The sequence below is a fragment of the Macaca thibetana genome, chromosome 3 (assembly GCF_024542745.1).
Source record: "Macaca thibetana thibetana isolate TM-01 chromosome 3, ASM2454274v1, whole genome shotgun sequence".
Taxonomy (NCBI): Eukaryota; Metazoa; Chordata; class Mammalia; order Primates; family Cercopithecidae; genus Macaca; species Macaca thibetana.
Window position 1 is genome coordinate 7,800,678 of NC_065580.1, and position 26,185 is coordinate 7,826,862.

The window sequence follows — 26,185 nt, forward strand, 5'->3', positions numbered from 1 at the left end:
CGGGTGGCGTGAGGACTAGCTTAGCAGTGGCTCAGACAGCTGCTGTCAAATGCTTTGGGTTTGGAAATGTGTGGGTTCTTAATAAATATTACTTAATCCTGACAGCAGGACCAGAAATTTAACATGAACAATTAAGAATAAAGGATTCAATTCTTGGTGGCTTACAGGTCTTAATATCCCAAATAGACCTGTTCTTCCCTGGTTCTATGCACGTTTTTAGTGAGTGAAGGGGAGATGAAAAAATGTTACAGTGTTAATGCTTTGCAAGAGTTTGTGATTGGTTAAATATAAGCACAGGCATACAGACTGGTTCAAACAAAAGATATAGTTCTTTGTAATTTCTCATGTGAATTCAGGCATCCAGGTAGACTGTTAGAAAAAACGAACTTTAATTTGTTGAACATACTTTTTCATTCACATATGGACATTTGAACATGAAAAGGTGTGTTCTGGGTCTAGAACATTTGCGCTTATCTTCCTGTTTAGATGTCTGATATGCCAAAGCCTGCCTTCATGAAGCAGAACCTGGATGAGCTTGGAATAGGAACGTACCACAACATTGCCTTCATACATCCAGACACTCCCATCATTAAAGCCTTGAACATATTTGTGGAAAGACGAATATCAGCTCTGCCTGTTGTGGATGAGTCAGGTTTGTGTGTTTGGCGCTGACAGTCAGACAGAAATAATTGTTTATCTCAGGGTGCAATTATTGTGAGATGACCTGGCACAGGAGATACGTGGGGAAAATGAAAACTTGGATATGGTGAATAAATTCAGCACCAAGGGGCACAAAGGGTCATACAAATGTTTAATTGGTTTATTTTCATATGTCCATTAAAATATGATTTTATATCTAAGTTTCCATTTAAAAATAGACAAGGTTATTAGCGTTTAACTTTTAGTAATTATGTCATTAAAACTGATTTTAAATGAGTTTCTTTTTTAAGACATTTTTCTAACATGTATTTTTCATTTTTAGGAAAAGTTGTAGATATTTATTCCAAATTTGATGTAATTGTAAGTATTTTAATTTTGTTCGATCTGTCACCTAGAATGCATTTTAAACATTCATGTAATATGTTTTTATGTTTTTCTCTTGTTTCTTAATTTAATAATTTCTAACCTTTTGGGGTGTGAGGATATTATCAGAATTTTATAGACCTTCTATAATAATTGTACTTTTAATATGCATTGGTTTAGCAATTAGTTATACATTAGCAACATTTTATAATTCCTCGTCTTTACAATACATGAATATTTTATGCACTGCCACAGCATGTGTATGTATTTTCAATGTTCTTGTTTCCCAGGAGGAGGCCTGATTTATTCGCCTCTAGGCGTATGTGTAGTGCACACGTGGACTCATGGCTCCTTTGTCGGGCACATCCCATTGCTTACTGATTGGGAGCCACTGTTCTAAAGAAGAAAAGGGGACTGACACTTTATAGCCGCAAATGTGCACGCCATTTTTTGCCACAATGCTGACCCCGCATTGAACATTCTTTTGTAGCTGTCTCAAACCCTTTGCTTCACACTATTCTGTTATGTTAAACATAATAGTCACCGAGAAATATGCTGATGGGCATTTTGGTTGAGTGGGACCCACTAAAATGAATGAGAGCCCCATGCAGCCGTTTGGATCCATGGGGCTCATCAAGCCTGTTCTTCCTCCATGGTTGCTTGATCCCCCTGGGCCCTCCAAATTCTTCCCAGCAGAAACCTTGTTTCCCAGGGAGCTCGTTGAGAAGGTCCATTGCTGCAGCACTCACCACGCTTTACAGGTGTCAGCCCACCTTGCCAGAGATTTTATCCATGCATGGTAGAGAGCATTAGAGGGTAAAAACGGGGGGCAATCTTTGGCAGGATATGCTATCAAAGTTTAACAATGTTGCTTCATAAGGAAGGTAGACCTCGTAACATGATTATCTTTAATTGTGATTGTTACGTTGATGAAATAACAGTACCAATGGTATGTTGTAAGCCAGAATGAACGTCTGATGTATGCAGGTACTAAATTCAGATAAGCATTAAAGTTTTTAGAAATCAGGCTGTCTTAAGCTCACTAATTTTGGTCATTGAAGTGAACTGAAATGAAAGGATATAATTTATTCTCTTGCTTCATTACAGAATCTTGCTGCTGAGAAAACATACAATAACCTAGATATCACAGTGACCCAGGCCCTTCAGCACCGTTCACAGTATTTTGAAGGTGTTGTAAAGTGCAATAAGCTGGAAATACTGGAGACCATTGTGGACAGAATAGTGAGAGCTGAGGTGAGACGGCTTTCCCAGTCCTGCTCCCCCGAAGGCCACTGCAACAAGTCCCCAGTAGTGAATGGTGCCTCCGGAAGCCTGACTCTCAGGAAGGGCCCAGCGAGGCAGCCTCCAAGTTCAGTCGGATGGGATTCTCTCCTGTCCCAGAACCTGGCACACTATTGGCACATAGGCAATCTCTAAAGATTTGTTGAATTGAATTGAAAAGTCATGATATCATAGCTAAATCAAATAAACTGGTAAGATACATTCATAGTTTAAACTATATATGTTTGACAGCCTGGACAACATAAGAAGACCTTGTCTCTACTAAAAATAAAAATAAATTAGCCGGGCATGGTGGCTTGGACCTGTAGTCATAGCTAATAGGGAAGCTGAGGAAGGAGGATCACTTGAATCCAAGAGCTTGAGATTTCAGCGAGCTGTGGTGGTGCCACTGCACTCCAGTCTTGGCAACAGAGCCAGACCCTGTCTCTAAATAGATCTGTGTATCTATATCTATAGATACATTTTGTTTTGAGAAAACAAAAGTTGTCCCGGAAGCTTTAAGTTCCATTTGAGTATTTATGAATTCAAAATCTAAAGTGCAAAATGTACATTTTAACAAAGTGAATGATAAATCAATAAAACTTTTTTCTCTCTTCCCACCAGTATCTCTTTTTCCTCAATTAGATAAATAGCAAATAATGTAGTAACTCCCAGGTTCCTGCACCTCAGCAGTCCGATTTCCTTAGACTTTAATGCTTATAGGATTTTAAAATATACTTTGTGTAACACCCTAAATAAAAGACTCCGTCTAAAAAAAAATTCCTTCACAAGATGACTCCTCACAGAAGGACCAAAAAAATAAGTTTTTAGCTTTAATGTAGCTAGGAGAAGGGTGTACAGTATCAGTGATGATTCCATTTATTTATATGACATAAATAGAGCACTAACTTTTAGGTACCTCCAACAAGGGACATACATAAGTTTGACTCAGCAGCAGATGACAAGAAAATATTTGGGAAGTCATTTCAGTCTGAAAGAACTACTTGATTCTCTGGGTGAGATGGTTTCCCTTGAGAGATTCTCTGAGTGAGATGGTTTCCCTTCAGAGTTCAAGAGATAACTGTTTAATATCCACTATTGAATGTAACCAATAAAATGTGTTCAGTGTAGAAGACAAATGTGAACTATCATTTTAATGTGTGATTATAGTTAGCAAATAATTGTGCTATGTTATATCACAGGATTACTGATGAACCTAAAAGCTTTTTTAGAGAAATGTTTAAAAGAAATTTATGTTGACTGCCATATGAAAGATGACCAAGACATTATTATTATTATTTACCTAAAGCAAGCTATGACAGAAACATCACCAACATAGTATTATTTGAGACAAAATATAAAAACTGGATATCCCCCTCTTCCTATCTCCTTTCTATGTCCCTGTTTTCTACTGGGGTATCGCTGTTCAATACAGAGAGGGTCTCCCAGGGCACAGCTGGCACAGAGCTGCCTTGGCCCAAGTTCTGAAGCCCTTTTTTTTTTTTTTTTTTTTTTTTTTTTTGAGATGAAGTCTCACTCTGTTGCCCAGGCTGGAGTACAATGGTGCAATCTTGGCTCACTGCAACCTCCACCTCCCAGGTTCAAGCGATTCTCCTGCCTCAGCCTCCTGAGTAGCTGGGATTACAGGCACGCACTACCACGCCCGGCTAATTTTTGTATGTTGGTCAGGCTGGTCTCGAGCACCTGATCTTGTGATCTGCTCACCTCAGCCTCCCAAAGTTCTGGGATTGACTGGCGTGAGCCACCGCAGCCGGCCCGAGTTCCAAAGTCTTTTTTTTTTATTTTTTTTTTTTTATTTTTTTTTTAAGACACAGTCTCGCTCTGTTGCCCAAGCTGGAGTGCAATGGCATGATCTCAGCTCACTGCAACCTCCACCCCCCAGGTTCAAGCAATTCTCTTGCCTCAACCTCCTGAGTAGCTGGGATTGCAGGCATGCACCACCATGCCCGGCTAATTTTTTTGTATTTTTAGTAGAGACTGGGTTTCGCCATGTTTGGCTGGTCTTGAACACCTGATCTTGTGATCCACCTACCTCAGCCTCCCAAAGTGCTGTGATTACAGGCATGAGCCACCGCGCCCAGCCGTTCTGAAGTTTTTAAGAGAATAGCGACACTGCTCCCTTCCTGCGGATGAAATGCCTGTTACAGAAACACCACAAAACACTCTGCAGTCACTCATTAGAGATTTCAGAGTAGAGAACTAGAGATGAACGCAATCTATCCCACTTCATTATAGCTCATTTATCCTCTTGAATGCGATTCTTAACATATGAACTTCACAGAGAAAAGACACTGCAGAAAATAAAACCCTTGTAAGAGCCACGACCTTGTTTCTTCATTTCCGTCATCATCTGGACTTCCTTCCCATGTATTAATAAGACAAGTACCTGATAGTTATTAGAAACTGACATACAGCTTTTAGAAATTAAAACTGTTATGTTTAAGAGCATGTTATAGCTACATTGTGCTTCGTGTTTTGAGGTGTATCTTTTCTATATTAATATTTTGAAAATTGAAAACTCAGCAGGGCATAGCTAGCTCTTTTTTCTTAAAAGTAATCAAGCAAATCCGCTTGAATTAGAGACAAATCAGTATCATTAGAGACAGTAGATAGATAGTTTTCCCCTCTTTCCTTCTCCGGCCTGTGTCCCTGTTTTCCACCAGGGCTGTGACTCTTCAGTACGCAGTGGGTCTTCCAGGTAATCAGACAGTAATACATTGAATGTTAGAGCCCAGGGTTGTCGTTTGGGTCTGTCTGCTGCTACTTTCCCTCATTTATTCATTTATGGGGGGGGGGTGTGTGTGTGTGTGTGTGTGTGTGTGTGTGTGTGTGTGTGTGTGTTGCTTTTTTCTTTTTTTGAGACAGAGTTTCACTCTGTCACCCAGGCTGGAGTGCAGTGGTGTGATCTTGGCCCACTGCACCCTCCACTTCCTGGGCTCAAGCAATCCTCCCACCTCAGCCTCCCAAGTAACTGGGACCACAGGTGTGCACCAGCAGACCCAGCCGCTGTCTCATTTTTTTAAAGATGATGTCTCACTATATTCCCCAGGCTGGAGGGATGTGTTTATCGTGTAAAGACATGACATGATATTTTTTCCTAATGTCCATTTTAAACCTTTTTTAAATGTTAATTTTCACGTGTCCTGCTTTTCTCTTGGCAGGTCCATCGGCTGGTGGTGGTAAATGAAGCAGATAGTATCGTGGGTATTATTTCCCTGTCGGATATTCTGCAAGCCCTGATCCTCACACCAGCAGGTAAAATGCTGGTTTCTGACTTTGCCATTGGCATCTAGGAAGGGTGGGGGGCAGAACAGGAAGTGCAGCATTTAAACCATCATTTCTCCACCACCCACCTACAGATCAAGGCTTTGACTATATTACTTTGTAAACCGTTTTCGTTTTCTTTTCAGTTGAGAAGTTTAAGTGTTCTGCGTGAGTGAGGAAAGTGTATAGAATGTATTCTAAGTTAAGAGCATCCTATCAAGGTCCAGTGGCCCCTAAATGACTTGGGAGCCATTGCCATGTTCATCATAACCTTTTCCACTGAAAAGACCTCTTCAGTTGTGCTTTGTGGGAGAACTAGTGAAACATAAGAAACATAGAGGGAATGTCATTGGCTTCTACTGATACCTTCATCTTTCCTTAAAGAGAAAAAATAAAATAAAAACCTTGTATTTTTTAGTAGATAAAACAGAATACTTACACAAACTTTTATTCATTAATATTGCACAGAAATTACATTCACTTTCTTTTTTTTTTTTTTTTTTTTTTTTTTTTTGAGACGGAGTCTCGCTCTGTCGCCCAAGCTGGAGTGCAGTGGCCGAATCTCAGCTCACTGCAAGCTCCGCCTCCCGGGTTCACGCCATTCTCCTGCCTCAGCCTCCCGAGTAGCTGGGACTACAGGTGCCCGCCACCTCGCCCGGCTAGTTTTTTGTATTTTTTAGTAGAGACGGGGTTTCACCGTGTTAGCCAGGATGGTCTTGATCTCCTGACCTCGTGATCCGCCCGTCTCGGCCTCCCAAAGTGCTGGGATTACAGGCTTGAGCCACCGCGCCCGGCCAACATTCACTTTCAAGTAGAGTGTGGTTAAACTCATTTTCTGACAGATTGACTTTGAGCAAGCCCCCACGGTCTCAGACAGCGAGGAGCAGAGAGAGGAGGAGAGGGCTTTGGACAAGAGGAGCTGGCCATCCTCTCATTTCACACACTAAGTAGTAAGAGGTGGGCTTCAGAGTTCTTAAAACCCCAGCCCTCCCTTCCCTCTTCCTCCTCTTCCCATCCCTGCGCCTCCCCAGCCCAGTCAAATATGAACAACCCAGCCTTTGTCAGGGCCACATCGACCCAATGTGGGAGCAAACAGCATGCCCTTTGAACTCTTAAGAATCAAATATTAAATGGTGTGTGTACTACAGTATTGATTTCTCTTTAGTTCAGAAATTTCAGCTAAGACTAGTTTCTACAGTCTGTAACCCAAAAATACCTACCCTAAAGGAATCTTCACCACCTGCAACAAACATGTCTCATTCGCTAAATGAGAACACCAAGAGAAATTCCAGTATGGCAGTGATTTTTCAGAGGTGGTCCTCAGGCCAGGCATCATCACCGCCACCTGGAATTCATTAGGAAATGTCCACGTTGGGGCCCCGCCCCGAATCCACTGAATCAGAAACTCTAGAAATGGGGCCTGGTGCAGTCACTTGCAAACTTCAAGTGTTTGAAAGACCTGAATCTCACAATAGTCTTTATAATCATGAAATATTAAGAACTAAACGCATGTCAACGTCATAAAACTGGAAATAATCCAAATATCTTTGAAAAGAAGAATGGATAAATTGTGTCACATTCATTCGATGGAATACGACACAGCATTGAAAACGAACAGTGCAGCTGTGGAGGAATCTCACAGGCAACACTGAAGAGAGGGAACCCGACTCACCCAGACCATCGTATTAAATTCATGTAAATTTCCAAGCTGGCGTAACTGCACAGCACATTCGTGCTCACTAGAAAAAGTCCTCTTTGGGCAGATTTATCCCCACAGGTATTATAGCTTAGCACCTTCAGAAAAAGCCCGTTTCCAGCCCTGGACCAAGGGACACAGTCTGCCCAGCAGGGTCAGGCTGAATGTCAGCTCTTGGCTGTCTCTTTGGACATTACAAAAAGAGTAAACAAGTCAAGTGATTCATCCTCTCTGTTTCTTGAGATCTCAAACCATAAGAATGAGACGGTTGTACTGGATGAGTTCAAATTTCCATCCAGATTTGGTATTTCAAAAATTCTAAGTCATTGCAATGCCCCTCCCATCCGTGCTGGCGCAGGGAGGAATCTATTTCCAGCTGGAATTTGGAATGTATGTTACCATAGAAATTGTGCCGTGAAGATGGGGGTAGCTGGATTGGAATTCCTTATGATGCAGCGTATACAACACGATTCGTTGAGGAAAATATTCCACATTACTAATAACTGGATTGCACGTGAACTTTTGGAGTGGGACGCCTGCATCTGATCAACAGTCGCTGACGTGCTTCCGTGTGCGGGGGACAGCCGGCTACAAGCAGTGAACGAGGAGGCCCCCACTGTGAGGCCAAGTCCCAGCCGTCCCACCCGAGCACTATCTGAATGTAAGCAAGTCACTTCACCTCCTTCAGCCTCAATTTCTTCAGTGGAGAAGGAGTGGGCTGATACAGGCCAGTCTCCCTCCTAGGATGCTATGAGAAAAGCTGAAAGCCGTGCATGAAAGCCATGTGTGTGCGATGAGGCGCGGTGCCCAGGACCAGCACTGTTAGGTGGTTGTCCGTGGAATAGTCAGTAAGAGGCAGTTTGATGAAGCGTCTGCTGTTACTTGATTGAAAGGTACTAGGGTGACTCTCTTCACTAGGCAATGGCCACCGTTCCCCATAGGGATACTGGTTCAACACAATAACATTTTCTCTTTTTCAGAAAGTTTTTAGCAATAGTTCATTGTCAAACTTAGACTGCCTGAATGAACCTGTGTGTGCGTGCATCCAGTGCGTGGGCAGTCTGATGCTAGGAGCTACAATATTTTAGCCACATATTCTAATAGATTGCCAATGTCTTTCAGGGGTCTAGCATCTGGTGAAAAAATAGGAGAGAAACTCCTGTGATGAGAAAAATAGTAGCTCTCCTGCCAATCCATTGTGGAATGTCCTAGCCAGATACTTGTTAGGTGCCATTATCCTTAGGAATACCATAAAGCTTTTATTTTATTTTATTTTATTTATTTTATTTTATTTCATTTCATTTATTTTTTTACTTTGAGACGGAGTTTCACTCGTCACCCAGGCTGGAGTGCAATGGTGTGGTCTCGGCTCACTGCAACCTCTGCCTCCAGATTCAAGCAATTCTCCTGCCTCAGCCTCTCAAGTAGCTGGGATTACAGGTGCCCACCACTACGCCTAGCTAATTTTTGTCTTTTTAGTAGAGACAGGGTTTCACCATGTTGGCCAGACTGGTCTTGAACTCCTGACCTCAGGTGATCTGCCTGCCTTGGCCTCCCAAAGTGCTGGGATTATAGGTGTGAGCCACCGCGCCTGGCCTAAGCTTTTTTAAACACATATTTTTAAGTGTGCACAACTGAATACTTCACACCTTCACTAAAACATACCTACATATTTCTTAGTAAATTTTTTTAGGAGTGGAACTCTTTTTTTTCCAAATTAAATCTAACATATTTAGAATGACAAGATGTTACATGGATCCAAGCTGCAGGAACGATTGGGTGGGAGATGGGAGCTTGGGCCACCTGCTCCTTCCCACATTGCCCTCCTCCGAAGCCTCTGGATCATCCTCCTAAGGCACTGCCAGGCACAGGTAGAAACCCCTGGGGGAGAGAACCCTGCTGTTACCATGAGCTTTGAAACTTTCGTCTTCCATCCACTGACAGGTGCCAAACAAAAGGAGACGGAAACAGAGTGACCGCCGTGAATGTAGACGCCCTAGGAGGAGAACTTGAACAAAGTTTCTGGGTCACGTTTTGCCTCATGAACACTGGCTGCAAGTGGTTAAGAATGTATATCAGGGTTTAATGATGGGTATTTCTTCCAGTGATGTTGGAATTAAGCTTAAAAAAGAAAGATTTTATGTGCTTGAAGATTCAGGCTTGCATTAAAAGACTGTTTTCAGACCTTTGTCTGACGGATTTTAAATGCTGTATGTCATTAAAGTGCACTGTGTCCTGAAGTTTTCATTATTTTTCATTTCAAAGAGTTCACTGGTATGGAACAGGTGATGCGACATAAGGTGAGTGCACGGCATGTTCAGATCACAGTGCCTTATGTCCGAATACAGCAATATGTCACCTCCGCAGCCGGGGCGCACGCGTGCGAAGCCACACCGAGCTTGAATGTGGAAGTCTTTGAACCTTTTACCAAATCAGTTTGTTTTCATTAGATTTGTCAAAAAGTTGTCATTTGAATATAACGAATGACTTTAAAACTGTAATGACACTTTTACACGTAAGTGTTTCGTTCCGGGCTACCGTGTCAACGAGGCTGCTTTACAACAGCTTTATTTAGTTTTACTTTCATGCCATTTTTTTACACATCTTTTGGTGGGGTAAACTTCACCACACCCATGAATAAACTCTCAGTTATTTTGAAATGGCAAATTTCTCATTATTTAAGTTTGGATCTGGAAAGGACATGACTTCTGAAACAGCCGCTGCTGGGTTTTCAAAGCTGAGGTCTCAAAACGTGTAGGAGACGTTGCCGTCAGGCGGGAGCCAAGTGCCGGGAAGATGTCTATTTTTTTTCTTGTGTATTAAAATGTAAAATCATGATGTTTGTATGACTGCCGATGCGATTGTGTTTGTAAATTTTATTGTGGCATATACAGTATTGTCATACAGTTGAAGAGAAACAATGTTTCCTAATGTAAGTGCTCTGAAAATGTTGACACTGTATATATATATATGAGGATAGTTTGGGTTTTTTTTGTTTTTGGGTTTTTTTTCAGATTGAAAAATTAAAATAAATCCTACTATCTACCATTTTGTTAAAGAAGTTATTTAAAATGCCTTGTATTTCAGCACCTATCAATTAAAATTCTACATGCAGTTTTCCACTTAGCTATTTCTCCCCAAATAAAGAAGTACGTGAATTTCATCTCTTTTCCGTTATCAGGAAAAAGAGTCAGGGTTTAATTCGTAAACTATCTGTCTCCACTGTTAAGTGTGAATATATTATTATTTTATTTTATTTTATTTTATTTTTTTGAGACGGAGTCTTGCCCTGTCGCCCAGGCTGGAGTGCAGTGGCACGATCTTGGCTCACTGCAACCTCTGCCTCCCGGGTTCAAGCGATTCTCCTGCCTTAGCCTCCCAAGTAGCTGGGATCACAGGTGTGTACCACCACGCCCAGCTAATTTTTTTTTTTAATTGTATTTTTAGTAGAAATGGGGTTTCACCATGTTGTCCAGGCTGATCTCAAACTTCTGACTTCAGGCGATCCACCCGTCTCAGCCTCCCAGAGTGCTGGGATTACAGACATGAGCCACCGCTCCCAGCCGAGTATAAATAGGTTTAATTTAAAATTGTCACACAGATTTTTTGCATGTGTGCTAAGTTGTCAGTTTTTTCATTTCCTAGTAGGCCAAATATGAGAGAGACAGCAAATGTGTATGTTTTCCCCATAGAAACAATAGTGGTTGTGATTTAAGCTAATGGTAATATTTGGGAGAAAGGAAAAAGTCACAAAGTTGCCAAAACAACACAATTTTGAAACTCAAAGAATTTATCAATCTGTTCCTTGTTTGTGTGCCCAACACATGAGTGTGTGTGCAGACTACATATCTACATACAGGTGATGTGGCACATACACAGGTACAGTCATGGGCCGTGTACAGATGCTTCAGTCGGACAGACTGCATATGCTACAGTGGCCCCACAAGATTAAAATACCATCTTTTTACTGTACCTTTTCTATGTTTAGATGCACATTGTGTTACAATTGTCTACAGTAACATGCTGTACAGTTTGGTAGCCTGGGAGCCATAGGCCATACCATATAACCCAGGCGTGTAGTGGGCTGCACCATCTAGGTTTGTGCAAGTACACTCCATGATGTTCACACAAAGATGAAATCACCTAGGCCGGGCGCAGTGGCTCACGCCCGTAATCCCAGCACTTTGGGAGGCCGAGGCAGGTGGATCACCTGAGGTCAGGAATTTGAGACCAGTCTGGCCAACATGGTGAAACCCCGTCTCTACTAAAAATACAAAAATTAGCCAGGCGTGGTGGCGGACACCTGTAATCCCAGCTACTTGGGAGGCTGAGGCAGGAGAATCACTTGAACACGGGAGGCGGAGGTTGCAATGAGCTAAGATCGCATCACTGCACTCCAGCCTGGGCGACCAAGCTAGACTTCGTCTAAAAAAAATGAAATCACCTAACAACACATTTCTCAGTGCATTTCCATGGGTAAGCAACACATGACTGTAGGTAACTACGTGTATAGTTACATAGATGATGTGGCATATATCTAGATGTGTAGGTGACATGGCATGGTTTTGCTTTAGAAAAGGGTTTTGGGCCACATAGGTCCTTGCGATTCCTATTCCCGCAAGGCTTGTTCAGCAGAGCTTGGTCTCCCTCAAGCGAGCTTGTTCGGGCTCCTGAGTGGTGCAGAGGCACCAGGCACAGCATGGCTCACCACAGGCCTCTTGCTGGGGCTTGGCCTTGAAGAATTCTCTTCCTGTTGTCAGACTACAACTAAGAAAGGCCTGTACCCTCTTCCAATGAAGGGCTGGCATTTGTTCCTCGCAAATGGGGAAGACCTGGCTGTGGTGAGCGTGCTGCTCCTGCTCGGTGCCTTTGTAGGAATGAGGGAAAGTGGCCCTGAAAGAGGCCAAGCCTAGTTAAAGGCAACACATTGGTAAATATGTATTGAAGGAGAGATTTGAAGGGAATACGTTTTAAGTAGTTCTAGATAGAGAAACCCTTGCTGGCTGACCCCCAGGTGTCTGCCCTGACCTTGTCATGGTGAGGCTCGCAGGGACCCCGTGGGCACTGGCTCCCTGTGCTGTCCCACCCCTGCCCTGAGGCGGAGCTGAGAGCACTTGAGAGGATTGTCCTGAATGTCACCTGGGTGGTGGATAAGGGCAGGTGCATGTCACAAATCAAGGATGTTGGTTCTGTTTCGCATTCTAATCTCTAAGAAGAGTTTATAATGTAAACGTATTGAACTGATAGAATTTCTTAGGACATTTCTTTTTTTTTTTTTTTTTTTTTTTGAGACGGAGTCTCGCTGTGTCTCCCAGGCTGGAGTGCAGTGACTGGATCTCAGCTCACTGCAAGCTCCGCCTCCCGGGTTTACGCCATTCTCCTGCCTCAGCCTCCCGAGTAGCTGGGACTACAGGCGCCCGCCACCTCGCCCGGCTAGTTTTTCGTATTTTTCAGTAGAGACGGGGTTTCACCGTGTTAGCCAGGATGGTCTCGATCTCCTGACCTCGCGATCCGCCCGTCTCGGCCTCCCAAAGTGCTGGGAAGGACATTTCTTAGGAGGGTTTAGTCTTCTAAACTCAGGGAAGCAGACAGTCCTCACGGTCAGGGGAGATTCTGTTCCCCAGGGGGGCATTTGGCAATGTGGAAACATCTTCGGTTGTCACAACTCAGGGTGGAGAGAGGGGGCTGCGATGGGCCAGGCCCTGCTCCTCTGCCCACACCTGGGCCCCCTAGCTCGCTCATTCAAGCCACCGCCTGGGCCTGGCAGGCATTGGAGGGCGAAAGGCTTTGGATGGGAGCTGTCCCTGGCACACAGCGGCGGGCTCTCAGCCGGGCTGATGCCGCACTCCGAGCAGCTTCCTTCCTTTCCTGCTGTCCCTCTCCTCACCTGTGCCCTTTGGGCCACTGGGGAAGAAGCGGCCAGAGCCAGCCCTGCGCTTGTGGCCGACTTGTCTGAGCTGCAGAGAACAGAGGAGACACGGAAGCGATGCTCCCCCAGGGGCCTCACTCACCCGCCAGGCAAGGGGAGAGGGTGGCAGGGGAGGAGCTCTCACCTCTGTCTACAGCCCTGCCGCCGGGCACCTCACTCTTGTTTCCAACACAGCCTCCTTCACCTCTGCTCCTCCACACACAAAGCAGAAAAGCTAGGAACCTCCTCGTTTTCTGTGCATTTTTAAATCCTCCTCCCCACCCCTTTGAAAAGACCTCTAAGAGGGCAGCATTTCCAACAACTTTGAATGCATTCAAGTTGTAAGCCCTAAGAGGTGTCCCTTCCAAATTATGGCCACTATGCCTGGCTGCATTTTTAAACCAAAATTGAATCACTTCAGTGCTGGGAAACCCTGACTGCCTGGAGAATCCAGCCTTATCTACTGAGCTGGGAGATGGAGGCCCTCACTGGCCTCTGCCCACTCTGATACACTCCCCTGCACTCCAGAAGGGTCCCCAGCTTCCACACCTGCCTGCCTGCGCCCTGTCTCCAGATTCTCCATCTAGAACAATTCTGTTCATCTCTCAAGGCCTGAATCAAATACGACTTCTGCTGTGACCCTCCCCAGCAAACAGAGGCCTCCTCCCTCTATGCTGCACAAGACCCGCCACACACACACAGCTGTGTTTATTGTAAGTCACTGTCCCTTCCCTACCCTCACTCCCTCCTGGCCAGTGGAGAGCAGTGGTTGAAAGCAGCTGGCGTCTGGAGTCAAAGGAGGGTTTGCTACCCAGCACTGCTGTCACTGCCAGAAAGCTGTTGTGCAATCCCTTACCTTGCTTAGACTGGTTTTTCTCACCTGGCAAGTTGTTTATAGGCAACAGCACTTTGCAGCTCTAAAGGACCATATAAATGTTAGTAGCAGTTGTTGACACGGTGGTCCCCTGAGTCCTTTGAGGAGGGTGACCTGTTCATCTCGATGCTCTGAGCTCTGGCAAGGATCCGGCATGTGGCAGGTGCTCGACTGATGTCTGTTCAGAGTCTGGACAGTGGCTGGTGAAGGCCAGCACATCTACATGGATTTTGGCGCTGGTGCAATGTCCCCGTCGCACAAAGCTTTTCCCTCTAGATTGCCAGTTGACTTGATAAAGTTAGAGAGATGCCACATAATCTGCAGCGTTACAGACAAATCCAGAGGTGGCCAAGTGCACAGACCAACCGTGCACAAAGAACACGATGTAGCCGTGTGTGGAGGGAGCCCCCCTTGCCTTTTAGGAGAAGGGAGCAAAGTGTCCCAGTGCCTGCTCAGAAAGAAAAGCAAGGCCGGCTCCAGGAGCCAGAAGTACAAAAGACTGCGCCTCACCTGCACGGAGGGAGACATCTGATGGGCTCATTCCTGAGCCTCTTGAAATCCAAACCTGCGATTCCATGATGTTTTGAGAATTTCCATGTTCCATCTCTGGCCCTTGTCTTACTTTTGCCAGATGAAACAATTTCCAGAAACTTTTTTAAAGTACTATTTTAGGGGCCAGATGCTGTGACTCATACTGCTAATCCCAGCAGTTTGGGAGACCAAGGGAGGAGGATCACTTGAAGCTAGGAGTTCAAGACCAGCCTGGGCAACACAGTGAGACCCCCGTCTCTACAAAAAATAAAAAATAACTGGTGTAGTGATGTGTGCCTGTGGTCCCAACCACACCGGAGTCTAAGGTGGGAGGATCAATTGAGCCCAAGAAGATCAGTGCTGCAGTGAGCCGAGACGGTGCCACTACACTCCAGTCTGGGTGACAGAGCAAGGTCCTGTCTGTTTAAAAAAAAAAACAGTAGGCCGGTCGCAGTGGCTCACGCCTGTAATTCCAACACTTTGGGAGGCTGAGGCAGGCAATCATTTGAGGTCAGGAGTTAGCCAGGTGTGGTGGCACACACCTGTAATCCCAGCTACTAGGGAGGCTGAGGCTGATGCAGGAGAATCATTTGAACCTGGGAGGCGGAGGTTGTAGTGAGTCGAGATCTTGCCACTGCACTCCAGCCTGGATTACAGAGCAAGACTCTGTCTTTAAATAAATACATAATTTAATTTAATTTAAAAATACTGCTTTAGGACCAGCCCCTGGAATAAGTTCTAATCAGAAGTGTCCAGTGGAAAGAGGGGGAGGTGGTACCCCTGGTTTGGAGGAGTCTCTCAAAAACAGGACCAACAAACTGGCCTGCAATGAGGGGGCTCTCATGAGGCTCACAGTCCACATCATCTCATGACTTTTTAGAACTTCACAAAAGAGGCCGGGCGCGGTGGCTCACGCCTGTAATCCCAGCACTTTGGGAGGCCGAGGCAGGTGGATCACGAGGTCAGGAGATCGAGACCATCCTGGCTAATATGGTGAAACCCCGTCTCTACTAAAAATACAAAAAAATTAGCCGGGTGTAATGGCAGATGCCTGTAGTCCCAGCTACTCAGGAGGCTGAGGCAGGAGAATGGCGTGAACCCAGGAGGCAGAGCTTGCAGTGAGCCGAGATTGCACCACTGCACTCCAGCCTGGGCGACAGAGTGAGACTCTGTCTCAAAAAACAACAACAACAAAAAAAGACACAGAAGAGATGTTTCATCCCCAATCCCTCTGGGCTCCAATACTGATTTCTTTAACAACTGTTACACTGTGCCCACAGAGTGCCCTGCTCCGCACCAGGCACTGTTCTGGGGGCTTAGGACTCATCTAGGAGGCAGTAAACTCATGCTCAGGGGCTTGCATTCTAGTGTGGGGGAAGAAAGGAAAAAGAAAAAAATATTATAAAGCAGAGCAATGTAAGAAGGATCTGGAAGCTTTGCTACAGCTGTTTCCTCTCCCTGGAATATTTTCTCCAGATACCAGCTGGGCCAGCTCCCCTACCTCCTTCAAGTCCTGCTGAAACCTCACCCTCATGATGAGGCCTGCTTAGACCACAGACTGTTAATAATTACTACTAAACTGCCAATAACAATAATGCAAAGAAAAATAAGGGGAGGAGACCTGCCAGCCACCAAGTGCTTCTTTCTGCCAGGCACTCAGCCACGTGCTTTCTACACATAATCTTTTTAAATCTTCACACAATATCATGAGGTAGTCTTTATTATCCCAGAAATGTTAACTAATTTGGCAAAGATCATACCATGCCAAATTTGAGGCCTTTGAAACAGTCTAATACCAAATCCTATTGCTCGTTTTTTGGTTGGTTTGTGTGTGTGTGTGTGAGTGTGTGTGTGTTTATGTTTTTTGTGGTTTTTTTTGGAAACAAGCTCACTGTCACCCAGGCTGGAGTACACTGGTGGAGTCACAGCTCACTGCAGACTTGACCTCCTGGGCTTAAGCGATCCTCCCAGCCCAGCCTCCTGAGTAGCGGGGACTACAGGCATGTGCCACCATGCCCAGCTAATTTAATGTGTGGTTTTTTTTCTTCTTTGTAGAGATGTGGTCTCCCTATGTTGCCCAAGCTGGTCTCAAATTCCTGGGCTCAAGCAATCCTCCCGCCTTGGCCTCCCAAAGTGCTGGGACTACAGGCGTGAGCTACTGCACCTGGCCATAGCCTGTGCTCTTAATCCCAGTTCCAAATGGCTGCTGGGAGCTAAACTGTGTCCCTCCCAAAATATATAATGTCACTGTCACCCCTGGTTACTTATGCATGTGACCTTATTGGAAATTGTGTCTTTGTAAATATAATCAAGTTAAGATGAAGCCGTTAGGGTGGGCTTTAATCCACTATGACCAATGTCCTTATAAAAAGAGGGCAATTTGGACACAGATGCTGTTTTAGTCCATTCTGTGCTACTATAACAGAAAACCACAGAGTGCGTCATTTATAAACAAGAGAAGTTTATTTGGCTCATGGTTCTACAGGCTGGGAAGTCCAAAATCAAGGGGCGATATCTGGTGAGGGCCTTCTTGCTGAGTCACAGCATGGCCAATGGCATCACAAGGCAAGAGGGAGCCCACACTTGCTTTTTTTTTGAGATGGAGTCTGACTCTGTCGCCCAGGCTGGAGTACAGTGGCGTGATCTTGGCTCACTGCAACATCCGCCTCCCGGGTTCAAGAAATTCTCCTGCCTCAGCCTCCTGAGTAGCTGGGATTATAGGTGCCTACCATCACCCCCAGCTAATTTTTTTGTATTTTTAGTAGGGACAGCATTTTGCCATGTTGGCCAGGCTGGTCTCGAACTCCTGACCTCAGGTGATTCACCCACCTCGGCCCCCCAGAGTGCTAGGATTATAGGCCTGAGCCACTACACCTGCCCCAAACTTGCTTTTATAACAAACCCACTATCACCATAAAGACATTAATCCGTTCCATTCTTCCCCTTAAATGTCCTACCTCTCAGTGCTGTTACACTGGGGATTAGGCTTCTGACTCATGAACTTTAGGGGGCACGTTGAATCACAGCAGATCCACAAAGAGAACAGCATGTGACATTGCAGGCAGAGGTTGGAGTGACACATGCACAAACTGAGGAACACCAAGGATTGGCATAACCCCGAAAGCTAAGGAAGCGTGGAACAGATTCTCTCTAGAGTCTTCAGAGGGAGCGTGGCCCTGCAACACTTTGATTTCAGCTTCTGGCCTCCAAAACTGTAAGAGAATATATGTCCCCTGTTTTAAGCTAGCCAGTTTGTGACACTTTGCTATGGCAGCCCCAGGAAGTTAATACAAATGCCTCTCTTTGCACCCTATTTTACTGATTTTTTTTTTTTCTGCAATACGAGTTTTGACATTTTTACCCTTTTTCACCATTAGGTGAGATCAAAGCCTCAATCTTAATAACAGAGAGACTAGACCTAGGAAGCACAAAGGGCACCCAAGGCAGCAACTTAGGAGTCCGTCTCCTCCCAGAGGGAACCCTGAGGGAGGTAAGAGATTCCTAGTTGGGAGCAGAATGTGTCACTTTGAGTGTGTCCATCTTAAATGCTTCATCAAGAAGACAAGGGGATGCAAGTCAAGCTAAGAGAGCAACAGGACAGGAAAGGACAGAGGCCCTTGTTCCCTCCCGAAACATTTCTTATGTTTGCCCTTTGGGCTGACTGCTAAAGTGGGGGGCAGCCAATCTCTAGGTGCATCCTAGAGGTCAGTGGATGTGCAGTCGCCATGATGAGCACGGGCTGCTCCTGATCCTCCCCCTCTATACCTGTAGCCTTGAAACTGGTTCTTCACTTCTCTGGATCTCAATTTCCAGATCTGTAAAATGGGAATAACAGCATCTTCTTGTGAAGGCATTTGGGAGGCTTAAGTGAAATAATGTAAGTAAAACACTTGGCACATAAAAACACTTATGTTCAGTGAGATCATGTAAATAAAACAGATGGACAAGCAGCAAAAGCAAAAGTAGACAAGTGGACTGCATCAAAATACAAAGCCTCTGCACAGCCAAGGACACAATCAACAGAGATGTTCACTGCCACTCCCCAAGCTGGATGTGGCCTTGCTCCTGGGAGATGCGATGCAACAGCATCGGTCTGCGCTGCTTTCCCACAGCAGATTCCTCCCGTATGCCTTCTATTTAATGTTTTTAAAGGAAGAAAGAAAGACCTCAGATCAAACAGTGGTCAAACCTATCCTGTCTTCTTACAAAAAAAAAAAAAAATCAAACTTGAATCAGATCAAGCCACTTAGGTCTAACTATTCGTGTACAGGAAATGCAGACAGAGGAACCCAAGCAATGAGCCCACAATGGGCAAAATCCACAAAACCCATATTCCTCAACCGATACACGTAAGAAAACAAAGTGGGGGGGCAGGGGGAATGAATGCAACTACATAGGCCAAATTCAATGTGGAGACCCTTTTTAAAAATGATTTCATAATTGAGAGAGTTGAATAGCGACTGAGTAGTTGGCAACACTGAGGCATTCCAGGATTTCTTTAGGTAGGATAATGGTATTATGGATACGGTTTTGTCCTTTTAAAACATGAGTCCCCCCTCCTCAGTCCTTAGCTGGACACAGTGGCTCACACCTGTAATCCCAGTACTTTGGAAGGACAAGACAGGAGGATCGCTTGAGTCCAGGAGTTCGAGACCAGCCTGGACAACAGTGAACCCTCATCTCTACAAAGAAATCAAAGAATTAGCCAGGCGTGGTGGCATGCCCCTGTAGTCCCAGCTACGCAGAAGGCTGAGGTGGAAGGATCCCTTGAGCCCAGGAGGACGAGGCTGCAGTGAGCTGAGATCATGCCATTGCACTCCAGCCCGAGCAACAGAGTGAGACCCTGTCTCAAAAAAAAAAAAAAAAAGTTCTCATCTGCTAGAGACATACACTGCAACATTTATCCGTGAACTAATATAATGTTTGGGATTTGCTTTAGAATCATTCAGAGGAATAGAGGTGGGAGAATGGCCTGGGGGACAGATGTAACAAGACTGGCCAGGCATTGATTAGTGTGACAGAGTTAAGTGCTGACTATGTGTTTGAAATGTTCCATAATAAAAAGTTGTTCCCAAATGATTATAAAATTTTTTTAGAAAAGTAAACCATTTTCTTTCCTTTCAAAGTAACTGTATCTTAATTGAGACATATTAAAATTAAAATGTATCTGATATGGCTGAGAGTTAAAAACAGACACTTGAGATTTTTCAAATGGCAACAGAGATTCATTTCCTGGTACTTTAAAATGCATTCATTAGAAATAGGGCATGCTACTATTATTAGCGCATTGAAAGGAAACTCACTTAAAGTAATCATATCATAGATTTCAGGCATCTTAGCACAACATATAGTGATGAATACTTTTGATGTGTTCATAATACTTCCCCCCATAAAGTCCTATTTATGCTATAAATTAGTTGACCCAAATGCTTTTTTTAAAAAATACAGTGTTTTTTAGGAAGTGTAAACACTTTTTAAAAAAGAAAACAGGGTGCACTTTCTTCTCTTGTTTGCAAAGTATCTTAGAGAACAAATGCTCCTTCCTCTGTTTGTGAAATTAAATGATCGTCTGAGGATCCGGGGAGCACATGTTGTTGGAAAGTGAAATGACAGGCAGGGTGGCAGCCTCGCACCCCTGCCTGTCCACCATTAATTTCAAGTGTGTGATCATCGCAGGAAAGAACGCGCTGATCTTGAGGGCAAACTGCTCCTTCTCCAGCCCCCTTGCTCAAGTCCCAAAGGAGACAGCCAACCCACAACCCCTCCTTCTCTGAACACTCGCTGGCTTCCCTCCCTTCCTTCTACTTCAGATTCCAATGTTTGTGGCCAACATCATCAACTGCCGTGTGCTCCTCTTCACCTGAAAAGCCCCTATCCCTAGATGACCTCACCAATCACTTTTTCATTTGCTTAGTGTTCCATTCGTGTTCTATCACTAATTCATCCCCCAGAACTCTTAGAAGAAAACATAAGGAAAAAGCTCCTTGACCTTGGTCTTGGCAATGATTTCTTGGATATGACACCAAAAGCACAACCACAAGAGCAAAAATATACAAATGGGATTACAACAAACGAAAAAGCTTCTGCACATCAGAGGACGCAACCAACAGAGTGAAGAGGCAACGATACAATACAAGAAAATATTTGTAAGCCATACATCCGATAAAGGGTTAATAACAAAATATATAAGGAACTCCTACAACTCAATGGCAAAAAAAATAACAACCTGATTCAAAAATGGGCTGAGGACTTGAATAGACATTTCTCCAAAGAAGATATACAAAAGGCCCAGCATCACTAACCACGAGAGAAATGCAAGTCAAAGCCACAATGAGGTATCACCCCACTACTGTTAGGATGGCTGTTGTCAAGACCTAAGGCAACAAGAGTTGGCAAGAGCGTGGGGGGAAAGGGAACCCTGTACACTGTTGGTGGAAAAGCAAAATGGTGCAGCTGCTATGGAAATTTTTTAGAAACCTGTTCGCCTCCTCACAGTGAGTTGCACCTCAGGTACTTTGTGTTTCCGTTCTTCTCAGAGACCTCCCTCCTGCACCTTCCCATCCTCCTGCTTCCATCTGGATGAATGACTTTTCTAGACCTGCTGCCCAGCCAGAGGCTGGCCAATTTGATTAGTTCTTTCTGAAAACAACATTTTGCCGTCAGGTGCGGTGGCTCACGCCTGTGATCCCAGCACTTGGGAAGGCCGAGGTGGGCAGATCATTCGAGACCAGCCCTGCCAACAGGGTGAAACCCCATCTCTACTAAAAATACAAAAATTAGCCGGGCGTGGTGGTGGGCGCCTGTAATCCCAGCTATTCGGGAGGCCGAGGTAGGAGAAGTGCTTGAGCCCCAGAGGTGGAGGTTGCACTGAGCCAAGATGGTGCCGCTGCACTCCAGCCTGGGAGAAGAGTGAGACTCTTACTCAAAACAAAAATAAAAACAAAAGCAACACTTTTCCCTATGGATATTTAACTTATGTTTTCTGTATCTTCGGTTTCTGCTCTTTCTTTTCTCTCCTTTCTGCTTTCCTTGAGTTTATCCTTTGTCCTAATCTTTTGCTGCTGTTGTTTTGAGACAGGGTCTCACTCTGTCGCCCAGGCTGACGTGCAGTGGCACGATCACAGCTCACTGCAGCCTCAACTACCCAGGCTCAGGTGATCTTCCTGCCTCAGCCTCCTGCGTGGCTGAGACTTCAGGCGCATGCCACCACGCCCAGCTAATTTTTTGTAGAGACGGGGTTTTGCCATGTTGCCCAGGCTGGTCTCAAACTCCTGAGCTCAAGCCATCTGCCCTCCTCAGCCTCCCAAAGTACTGGGACCACAGGCATGAGCCGACGTGCCCAGTCCTAACTTATAAAATAGGTTACGAAGCTGTTTAACGTTCAGTCTTTTTTCCCTCTAAAGTAAGCATTTAAGCTTAAATTTTTCCCTTTTATGGCATCTCATAAATTTTGACTCATAGTGCTCATTTGTAGCATTTTTCTTATTCAGTTCTAAATATTTTCTAATTTTCTTTCTGATTTTTCGACCCATGAATTATGTAGATGTGAACTTCCTGTTTTCCAGAAGTATAGAGTTCTCTTTTCTATGTTTTTGTTATGGACTTCTAACTCATTTGCATTGTGGTCACAGAACATGATCGATGTGAGAAACTGTTGGAAATGTGTCGAGACTTGCTTTCTGACCCATTGCAGGGCCAATTTTCATAAGTGGTTTATATATGCTTGGAAAGAACGTGTATTCTCCGTTTGTTGAGTGCAATGTTCTATAGGCGTGTGTTAACAAGTTTGGTGACTTTGTTAAATCTTCCCTATCCTTACTGATTTTCAAAAACTACTTAATCTACCAATTACTGAGAGAAGAGTATTAAAAGTTCCCACATGATTTCTACTTGTCTTTTCAGTTCTGTTGAGTTTTGCTTAACTTATTTTGCATAAATAGAATTAGCTTAATCATCATATACTGCTTTGGTTATTTAAAGTTCTTTTGGGCTGGGTGTGTTGGTTCACACCTATAACCCCAGCATATTGGGAGGCCAAGGCGGGTGGATCACCTGAGGTCAGGAGCTTGAGACCAGCCTGGCCAACATGGTGAGACCTCCATCTCTTCTAAAAACATACAGATTAGCTGGGTCTGGTGGCACGCACCTGCAGTCCAAGCTACTGGGAAGGCTGGGGTAGGAGGATCACTTGAACCCAGAGGTGGAGGTTGCAGTGAGCCGAGATTGCACCACTGCACTCTAGCCTGGGCAACAGAGCGAGACCCTGTCTCAAAAATAAAAGAAAATAATAAAATGAAGTTCTTTTCTTTCCAGTTAACAATGCATGCTGGAGAGGGAGTTTTAAGAGACAGCAGTGGAAAAGAATTATGTTCTGATAACTGTTTTTAATAAGTAGTTTTTAGATGAGTTGCAGTGGCTTACTGCTGTAATCCCAGCATTTTGGAAGGCCAAGGTGGGAGGATTGCTTGAGGCCAGGAGGTTGAGGCTACAGTGAGCTATGGGTGTGCCACTGCACTCTCGCCGGGGTGACACAGTGAGACCCTCTGTTAAAAAAAAAAAAAAAAAAGTGGTTGTCATAGACATATACATTATTTCTTTTCAATGTCCTCTTTATTTTGCTTTCATGAAACTCTTGTTCAAAACTGAGATTTATTGGCAACAGTCCAGGGATGGAAGAGGGGAGTCCATGAAAAGTGCTCTTCTCACCACCCTTCTCTGCCTCACTTCTGAATTCTGAACTTCCCGACTCAACACCACACTTGTAAGTGTGCAGGCTGCAGCCTGAAGGTAAATGTGAATGAGAAGGAAGAGCATAGGAAGCATTAGGGCTTGTGATGTTCCCGTGAAGCATTAAAGGAGTGCTCCCTGATGTGGTGTCCCAGTGCTTGATGCACCAGGAACAATGAGACCTAGTAGGACTTACGACTGGCGAGGGGTCTACCTTTCTGTTCTGAGGTAGGAAAAGAGCCACAGCAAACTCAGGTGCATTCCAGGCAGACCCATCTAGGAAAGGGCATGTCCATGTCAGTTGAAAACCTGGAAATTGATTCTCTTTCCATTGCCTGTTCCTGTGTAGCTCTTGGACAGTTTGTTGTTGTTGTTGTGGTTGTTGTTTTTGAGACAGAGTCTTGCTCTGTCGCCCAGACTGGAATGCAGTGGTGTGATCTCGGCTCTCTGCAACCTCTGCCTCCTGGGTTCAAGTGATTCTCCTGCCTCAGCCTCCTGAGTAGCTGGGACTACAAGCATGCACCACCACGCCTGGCTAACTTTTGTATTTTTAGTAGAGATGGGTTTTGCCATGTTGGGCAGGCTGGTGTCAAACTCCTGACCTCAACTGATTCTCCTGCCTCGGCCTCCCAGGGTGCTGGGATTACGGGGTGAGTCACTGCACCCAGCCTCTTGGACAGCTTTTCATACTCCTGGGGCACTGTGTTCCTCTTTGAAGACCTTGAATTCTGTAAATGTGTCCTGATGCCACAGGAGACTAGAATCCATCTGTGCCTCTTCTGAGTACATCTCCTGGACTCTAGCCCTGCATGTAACCATACAGAAGACTGAACGAGGTGCCAAGAGCTTCCTCCTAGGAAATCCAGATTAAACTGACCATTTCTCAGAGATCATCTGAATCAAACTGGAAAATATCTGCCGACCTCACTGGGCATCACAATCTAATAAAGTGGAAAGTCAGCCCTCCCTCAGCTCATGAGCTCACTCTGCTTCCAGGGGAAGTATTGACCAGTATCAGGTTCAAGTTACACCTAGCAAGCAGTTTCTAGAAATAGCCTTTGTAAGGAAAGGTACAGTGCTGCTTTCCTATTGGGGAAATATGTACCAAGTGGGTCTTATGCAACATGTGTAGGGATGCTCTTTAATTTAATCCCCAGCCTTCAGCATGGGGACAAAACATGAGGATAGGGCATGGTGGAAGTCCTAGGAACAGGACTGCGGGGAGGAGAGGTACCGTGTCCTTCCTGTCTCCAGGCTGTGGCTTCTCATTTGGCTGGGTCTGGGGAGGCCGAGAAGCTGCCAGCAGGTGAGGAGCTCAGCCAGAGGCCTCTCTAAGCCACGTGGTGTCCCTGTCTGGGGCGGTTTGACCCACAGGAGAGGAATGGAGGGAATGAACACAGCAATTTCATTAATGTCTCTAAGAATAGAATTAGTGTAAGTTGTCATTTGAGTTAGTTAAATGTTAGTGAGAAAGGTATAAAAATGGACTGCTTTTACTTTTCAAACATGTTTTATGACATTTATCATATTATATGATTATCTGGTTTAATTTAAAAAATGATATTTATACCAAAATAACAATTGGCATGTAGCTCTAACAATAGGAAGCACAAAAGTGGTTGTCAGGGTGCGTGCTCTGGAGCCAGTGAGCCTGCCTTCCGATCTCCACGTGACGGGGAGCGACTGGGCAGGCCAGCAGCCCTAAACCTCAGGTTTTTGCTTGTTAAATGGAGACACTAAATCATACCTATCCTGTTAGAGTCAGTGTGAGGGTTAGTCGAGGTCATGCATAGAAAGCACTTGAATCCAAGTAAAAGCTCCATAGATTGCTATTATTGTTGGAGTAGCTTATATAGTATTCCATTATATGGAATACTACACAGACATTCAAAATTGATGCATATTTGCCAAACAGATGGCATTAAATGGTATGGACAGTATGATTTCATTTTTGTCGGCTCTAAATACATAGAAATGTGATTAGAAAAAGTCTAGAAGTACATTATACCAAAGTTTTAATAGGAGTTTCCTCTGGATCATAGATTTTCAAGAGATTTTTAAATATGATTTCTTTTATGCATTTTATTACACCTGCATACAAAATAATAATTTTTTGACCAGGCATGGTGGCTCACGCCTGTAATCCCAGCACTTTGGGAGGCTGAGGCTGGTGGATCACTTGAGGTCAGGAGTTCAAGACCAGCCTGGCCAACATAGTGAAATCCTGTCTCTACTAAAAAAAAATAAAATAAAATAAAAAAAATAAGCCAGGCATGGTAGTGCACATCTGTAATCCCAGCTACTCAGGAGGCTGAGGCAGGAGAATCGCTTGATCCTGGGAGGTGGAGGTTGCAGTGAGCCGAGATTGCACCGCTACACTCGAGCCTGGAGGACAGAGCAAGAATTCATCTCAAAATAATAATAATAATAATAGTAACAATAACTTTACCAGTGAGTGCCTTAAGAAAAAACCTGACTCTTCGGGAAGCTTTGGTTGCATGGATCTACTGGTAACCGACAGTAGTCTTTGTTGTCTCTGCTAATACTTTACCCTATTTGAAGCAAAATTATTTAAATGCAAAAAGAGGTTTCAAGAGTAAAAAAGCCACAAAACTAAAAAGATGAAATGTCGGCCATTGTTATAATCAACAATCCTTGTTTAATGGAAATTTATTTACACAATCCCAAGATTTTTAAAATTTTGTTTTTAGAGACAGGGTCTCACTCTGTTGCCCAGGCTGCAGTGCAGTGGTAACATCATAGCTCATTGCAGCCTTGAACTCCTGGGCTCAAGCCATCAGCCTCCTGAGTAGCTGGGACTACAGATGTGTACCACCATGCCCAGCTAATTTTTTTTCTT

General features: G+C 44.5%; 1 protein-coding gene across 5 annotated transcripts in view; it reads left to right on the forward strand.

The window, feature by feature from the left end:
- Positions 1–10,333, forward strand: part of PRKAG2 (protein kinase AMP-activated non-catalytic subunit gamma 2) — a 324,067-nt gene extending 313,734 nt beyond the window's left edge. For all 5 annotated transcript variants that reach the window (XM_050785863.1, XM_050785864.1, XM_050785865.1 and 2 more), the window contains 5 exons: positions 487–652; positions 983–1,020; positions 2,131–2,277; positions 5,487–5,580; positions 9,230–10,333. In XM_050785863.1, the coding sequence (XP_050641820.1) occupies positions 487–652; positions 983–1,020; positions 2,131–2,277; positions 5,487–5,580; positions 9,230–9,261 (477 nt within the window). In that variant the 3' untranslated portion in view covers positions 9,262–10,333. The remainder of the gene's footprint in view (positions 1–486; positions 653–982; positions 1,021–2,130; positions 2,278–5,486; positions 5,581–9,229) is intronic.
- The last annotated feature ends 15,852 nt before the right edge of the window (positions 10,334–26,185 follow it).